We start from the raw sequence: 7,703 nt of genomic DNA, 5'->3' as shown, positions 1-7,703 counted from the left end.
GTGTCAGGATATTTCACTGAGCCTGGAACTCACAGACTGGCTAGACTAGCTAGATAGCAAGCCCCAAGATCCTTCTATAGGTGACTCACCAGCATTGCAATTGATAGTTCCAATATTAATTACAGGCATTCTCTGTCCCATACAGCTCTTTGAATGGATGTGGGGCTTCTGAGCTCACATCTTCACACATCCTTGCCAAGAATTTTTCAACTTGAACCATCTCCACAATCACTTCATTAATTCTTTGATAATTCTATTCAACTTATTTTGATCATATTCACCACAGCTCTGCCCCACATGCCTCCAATATATACCCCCTTTTCCCAATTCCTTGCCACTTTATTCCTCTCCATTTGCATTGTGAAAAAGAGACTATTTCAGTAGATTCCTGGTCCTTTGACTCTTACAATCATTCTATTCCTTCTGACATTCCCTGAGGCTTAGATGGAGGGGTTGTGTTGCAAATGAATTCATTGGGCATGTGTATCTCATGGTTAATTTTGATCTCTGCAGTTTGATAACTTATGGGTTTCTGTAATTTTATCTCCAGGAAAAAAAAGAGCTTTTTGATGGTAGGTGGGGGTTACACTTATCTGTGGATGTAAGGATCAGCATTTAGAATGCAGTTAGAAATTATATGTGCTGTGCAAGAGGCAGGAGTAGGCTTGTCTCTAAGATCTATGGCATCTCCTATCACTTGTAATTAGCTAACTTCACTTTTTGAAGAAATATCTTAATTTTTTGTAATTTTGTTTCTATTTTCCCTATTGTTTTAATGCCTTTTCCCAATATTCTTTTCTCTCACCTTGTTTCATCTCTCTTTTTTCCTAATATTGTCATCGACATTTCTTTATTGACTTTTGTGCATATGTGTATATGTGTGTGCCTGTCTCTATATCTCTCTGTGTATCCCCATCCCTGCAGCTATTCCTATATAAGATGTTTATCTCCTTGTACATCACATCCTTAATTGCACTGGAGACAGTTTTTTATACATCTTTCCCCTGACTGCATTGTGAGCTTCTTACCCCAAATTATTCCTACAACCCAAGCTCTTATCCCCAACAGGTTTGTTCTAGTGCCCTTTCTACTCAATATCCTTTCAGGTATCCTGATTCTACTTAAGTTATTGAGGCAATGCACATATTTTAATGATTTAGATCACTTTCCTGCAAAGAGCCACCAAGTAACTAATGGTTCACTCCTGACTTATAGCTATTTAATACAGAATTGCAGTTCTGAGAAAGATAAAAGCTGTGGCTTGTCTATATCTATGTGAGGCCTGTCCTTTTCTGGTTAGAAAGTAAGGAGGAGTGGATGTGGGGGAGGAGGCTGAAGGGATGTGGTGGGGAGAGATTGGAAGGAAAGGAGGAATGGGAAACTTCAGTCAGGATGTAAAATAAATGAATAAATAAACAAACAAACAGAAAGAAAGAAAAAAACATACTTTACTAAGTAGAAACGATGTTTTAGAGCCAATTAAATACTGCTGTCCGTGCGTGGGTGTGTGAGCACACACACACACACACACACACACACACACACACACACACACACACAGAGGAAAGAAAAGTTCAAATTCTGGGGCAAGTTTTCAGGGCATAGTGCATCTTAAGATCAAAGAGTGGCAGGAGTGTTTGTGTATGCTATATGTTTTGGTGTATATATACATAAGTGTATGGGAATATGTGAACACATACATCCACACAGAGGAGCACATTGGTTGTCCTGGTCTATCACACTCCGTCTTATGTGCTCAACAAAAAGTCTTTCAGATAACCTGGAGCTGTGCTGAGGGTCAGCAAGCTCTAACAATCCTCCTGTCTCCACTCCTCACCCAAATACTAATATTACAAGTACATGAGGGCATGCCCAGCTTTTTAATTTGGGTTCTGGGGATTTCAACTCAGATCCTCATACTTGGGCAGCACATTTGCTGCTGAGCCATATATTCTGTCTAGTGTTAATTATCTTCATAACTTATATTAATTTTACATCCTCACTTAAAGTGTCAAACTCTAGACTATTTTCCATCTGTTTTACTTTTATGCACCAATGGTGAGAAATTTAAGGGTTAGATAAGTTACACCCAAACTAGCAAGATAATTTTCAAGCTTACTTTAGTAAGACCATGTTCTCATTTGGGTGGTTTTAATTAATTTCAAATAGTTCATATTTGTTAGGACGTAAATTCTCTACAGAAAAGTACTGATGTCAGTGCTGGGAAATCCTCTCGGGATTTGACAGAAAGCTTTAAGTCTGCAGTACAGGGTAGATAGCTGTCATTACATGTGGGTAGCCGGGATCTTGGTTTCTCCCATCTCAATTTTTGCGAGATCAAGGTACATTCCTATTATTAATTCTGCCTTGACTGTAAGGCAAGTATGCACTTTCAGAGAGTGCTCCTCAGTGAAATCCAGGTAAGATAACTTTTTACCTTACATATCTGCATGCCAAATATTTTCTTTACTAATTTTTAAATAAATGTTCATTTCTCTCCTAAAATTTGACTCCTTTCTTGAGTGTGTAGACCATCACACACTTCAAAGATATGTGGAACCAAGTTGAAATACAATACTGTAATCCACTTCACCTTATGATTACAAGGTAGAATCCCAAAATACTTAGGTAAGATTGCAAATTAATCACCTAAATAATTCAGGTGTATATTAAAGTAATTTCCAATAATGACTCAGACATGTCATATAAAATATTCCTGAACAAATAAATTTTGATTACCTTCTCTCAATGTTTTGATTACTGAAAAACAAAACCATTTTGGGCATAAAGTTATATAATTAAATTTGTCATTCATTGTGTCCCAATGAATCAGTATGTATTAAGAGCTAGTAGCAGTCTAAAACAAAATGAAATTTGGATGCAAAATTTTAGAATTTAAGCTATTTTATCTTTAAGGTTTAAAAATATAAGAAATTAATCCATCTCATAAGGCTCTAACCTGCATGGCACACCTTAGAGAGCATAGTTTTCCAAGGAAACAGAAAATCAAAACGTTTCTAGTTAATGTTTTTTAATATTTTATTTTTTGCTTTATTTTTATAATGACAAATAAGTCTCAACTTTAGTTCCTGTTGTGTTTGCTATTTAAACACAAATCTAATCCCCAAACAGGTACAACCAAGACATTTTGTCTCACAGTTACACCCTCCTTTGAATCCTTCTCCACGTCTGACCACTGACTGGAATAGCAAGAGGAAAACTTTCTTAGGTAGCACCAGTATGAGTCAGGGGCATGGGCATGGGCAAGGTATTGGGACAAGGGTAGATTCTCATGCCTGGCTCCTGAGCCCCAGCCCCTGGACTGAAGGTGAAGGGTGAGACAGTCCTCCCCAGGGAGGAAGAAGGAAGCCCCTTGTTCTTGCATTCACGGGCAAAACTTAACTATCATCCTGGTTCTCTGGCTGCTAAGCCTTGCCAAACGCATCTGATGCCTGATGCTGGCAGGGATCCTGGGCTGCAGCATCTTCATGGATGCCAAGGGTTCTGCTTTGTCAGCAGGTAGAGAACTTTCCACACAGCTGAATCAGGGTTGGAGAGTGGGTGAGTAAGAACTTAGTAATCTCTGGTCCCATTTAAAACCTTACTTTTGATTAGAATAAAATACCATTGCAAACCAGCCAGCCATGCCAAAGAGATAAAAATAAACAACCCCAGGAAAACAGCGCAGTGATATATGAGGATGTGTGTGTGTGTGTGTGTGTGTGTGTGTGTGTGTGCTGTTTTCTGTGCATTTTTCCATTTTTTATTTAAAAATGTATTTTTACTATTATTTAAAAAATAAATTCAGCATTCATATTTCTATAAAGAACGAATGCAGTTTCAGAAGACTTACCCTGCTAGGGCAGAAGAATAATGCTTTTTCTTGGCCCTGCTCAAGTCAGACTGCTCACCCTGATGCTCGAGGTGCCTGGGAAAACCATAAATCTTTGTAAGAGGTCTGTTCCCAGCTGGGATTCCAAGCATCAGGCTCAGTAAGCTTTCAAGAAAACACAGGTCACTGTAAAACTCACTGTAAATTTTTTTGTTAAAAAATATTCATACGCCGGGCGGTGGTGGCACACGCCTTTAATGCCAGCACTCGGGAGGCAGAGCCAGGTGGATCTCTGTGAGTTCGAGGCCAGCCTGGGCTACCAAGTGAGTTCCAGGAAAGGCGCAAAGCTACACAGAGAAACCCTGTCTCGAAAAACCAAAAAAAAAAAAAAAAATATTCATACCCATCAATGTGTATGCCTGTCAAAACTCTGAGAACAAGAGCTTGCAGACATTTTGTCCAGGCTGTGTGACTGCCGGGTGGCAGCACCCTCTCGCACCCACTCTCTTGGAAGTGGGGTGTGGAGATGTCCTGGCTTTCATCTTGGCCAGGACTCGGCTTTCTAGTTCATGTTCAGAATGGGGATCTCATTGAGATCACTGATGCCGAGAAGCAGGATGCTCTGTATGCACAAGACCCCTCTGCAGGCTGCTACATGTACTATTTTTAAAATCTGAGCAAAACCTACTGCGTGTATGTCACTGCAGAAATGAATCACCCGAGAAGTCGGAACAATCACAGTAAGTGTGGGAACTGCAAGAACAAATTGCAAACTGCATGGCATCCATGGCATGCCTTCCTCATCACCATCGTCTGAGACACTGCAGCTTAGGAGGAGCCCCCATATGATTATGGCAACCTCAGCACTCCTGCATCAAAGTCTATCCTTGGCTGAAACCTTAACCATATCTCTGTCCTACCTCCCTTTCACCCTATCTCCTTCAAATAACAAGGTGTCCTCAGAGGGAAATGATTTTTTACACACACTTACTCATAGCTAATTACTTCAAATGTTTTTTAAAAGTATATTAAAGATGCCTTTTCATATAGTATTTAAATATCTGTTATAGGTTTCCAAGGTGGTCATGAACAAGATGTCCTTATAGTTCCAAAACTTTCATATTCCATTCTATTTTATATTCTAGTTGTTTTGTAACTCTTTGCATACAGGGTGAACTTTCATGCTTCCCATGCAGTCTAAGATTTGGTGCAAGTTTTAGAGAATCAAGTTTAAAACTTTTAAGATAATATTTTTCATAAGATAATGACATCAAGATTTACTTTGTAGATACTTCCTCACATAACACCTATGCAAAACAAAGAATTGATAAAAAAAAAAAAAAGGTGCATTAGTATACTGAAAGAAAAGTCACCCCTCCCAGGTCATCAGGATGAAGTCAGGAGTGTAAATAATTGTATCTCTCCTCAAAACATTTGATAACATGTTTCACAGATGTAGTACACACATAAGCTCAAAAGGCTTTCAGTATAGTAAAAGTGTTCAAATACAAATAGAAAAATAAGACAATGTAGATTATATACAAGAAATGTGAACTTTAGGTAAGTCTTGTCAATGCACGTCAGTAATCCTTGCTATTTAGGAAACTAAGGCAGGAGGGTTGAAAATTGAAAGTTTATCTGAGCTTCAGAGAGTATTCAAGGAAAGAAGGGATAGCAATGAGATTGTCTCAAAATTCAAAGTTTTTTTTTTGTTTTTTTTTTTTTTTTTTAATAAAGGACTGGGAAAAGCAGTTCAATGGTAGACAAGACAGTCAGGCACAAGTGTAAATAACATCACATGCAAGCTAGCTTGACAAAGCAGAGGAAGGTATTAAATATTTCAAAAACACAATGGGAATAATAACATAAACACACTCATTGTTTAAAATTTTTCATTTCTTTAACTTTGGGTAATTTTATTTACAGATAACTACACATTCATTTGTCCTTAGTAATCTTTGTGCAATTCATAAAAATAAATTTAATATATTGACAATACGTTTTCAAAAAACATTTTATCTTCCTGATGAATAAATTAAAAAGTTTCAGTTAAATGAAAACACATTTATAATTTTATTCTAAATTTATTTCAGTGATTTTTAACAAACCTGGCATCTAAAGTATTTTGGAACAATAAATCAAATATGTGTGCCCTAAATTTTTATGATATACTTATATAAATGCACAAAGAAAAACCTTTTCAAATTAAAAAAAGTTCAAATTTGTAACAATGAAAGTATACCTGTAAATTGTGAGTTAAATTTGGAGATCATGCATGCCAATACTGTACAAGATTAAATAATCACACACAGACAGTAGCAGGTACATAAGGTAAAAATTTCCCTTTTATAAAAAGAAAACATAAGTAAAATTATATTCTCAGCATCACAATTTTATATCTTTGTAATTACAGAGGCAACAGACAAAGTGAGATGGCTGAGAACAACTACTCTGTGACAAATGAGTTCATCCTAGTGGGATTCTCAGATCACCCAAACCTGAAGACCCTCCTGTTTCTGCTGTTCTCTGCCATCTACCTGATCACCATGGTGGGAAATCTCGGGCTGGTGGCCTTGATCTACATGGAACGCCGTCTTCACACACCCATGTACATCTTCCTGGGCAATCTGGCTCTCATGGATTCCTGCTGCTCCTGTGCCATCACTCCCAAGATGCTAGAGAATTTCTTTTCTGTGGACAGAAAGATTTCTCTCTATGAATGCATGGTACAGTTCTATTTTCTCTGTCTGGCTGAAACTACAGACTGCTTTCTTCTGGCAGCAATGGCCTATGACCGCTATGTGGCCATATGCAACCCACTTCAGTACCACACCATGATGTCCAAGAAGCTCTGCCTTCAGATGACCACAGGAGCCTACATAGCAGGAAACCTGCACCCTATGATTGAAGTGGGGCTTTTGTTGAGGTTAACTTTCTGCAGGTCTAATGTAATTAAGCACTTCTTTTGTGATGTCCTTCCATTATACAGAATCTCCTGTATTGATCCACATATCAATGAGCTAATATTATTTATTTTGGCAGGGTCAATTCAAATATTTACTATTACCATAGTTCTAGTGTCTTATATTTATATCCTTTTCACTATATTCACAATGAAATCTAATGAGGGTAGAGGCAAAGCCTTATCAACTTGTGCATCCCACTTTCTGTCTGTATCAATATTCTATGGGTCTCTTCTCTTCATGTATGCCCAACCACATTCAGTCAATGAAGGAGATAAAGACATACCTGTAGCTATTTTCTATACCCTAGTAATTCCTTTATTAAACCCTTTCATTTACAGTCTAAGAAATAAGGAAGTAATAAATGTGATGAAACGAACCATGAAGAAGAGATGATTCTGCAACATTAGAAAACAAGGACTATCTTTTTGGAAAATTGATTTAAAGTTGAAAATGCCCTTTTCTAGAAACACACATAATGAGAAAGTTGTCAAATGTAAAAAAAAATTAATCAATTTATGAAAGCCTAAGAACATTTGAATGAATTAGTTCATAATAAATAAATTCTGTTAAAATCTGCTTGAAACTCTCAGGAATAAGTTATAGAACTGCTGAAGTATTAGAATGTATCTAGCCACAGTTTTCAATGTATCTAATAAATTTTATGAATAAAGTTGTTATTACCCATGATAGAATTCATTTAGTATCAATTTAAGACCTTAAAATTAGAAGAAAATAACAAGCTTATATTTATAATCTTACCATAAGCAACTCCAACAGTGGAAGAAAATTTTTATAGCTCAACTTGATTTTCAGTTTGACATTTGTTCTTTCAAGAGATTGTATTTCAAGATGTCCTTGTTCAAAATATTTATTCTCTAACAAGAATATTTTCATATTGAGTATTA

At 36.9% G+C, this 7,703-nt stretch overlaps 1 protein-coding gene across 1 annotated transcript; it reads left to right on the top strand.

The window, feature by feature from the left end:
* Nucleotides 1-6,264: 6,264 nt before the first annotated feature.
* Nucleotides 6,265-7,191, top strand: LOC114687588 (olfactory receptor 5K3-like). Its single transcript, XM_028862194.1, has one exon. The coding sequence runs from the start codon at nucleotides 6,265-6,267 to the stop codon at nucleotides 7,189-7,191; it is 927 nt and encodes a 308-aa protein (XP_028718027.1).
* The last annotated feature ends 512 nt before the right edge of the window (nucleotides 7,192-7,703 follow it).

The sequence above is a fragment of the Peromyscus leucopus genome, chromosome 12, assembly GCF_004664715.2.
Source record: "Peromyscus leucopus breed LL Stock chromosome 12, UCI_PerLeu_2.1, whole genome shotgun sequence".
NCBI classification, from domain to species: Eukaryota; Metazoa; Chordata; class Mammalia; order Rodentia; family Cricetidae; genus Peromyscus; species Peromyscus leucopus.
This window is presented reverse-complemented; position numbering and strand designations above follow the sequence as displayed.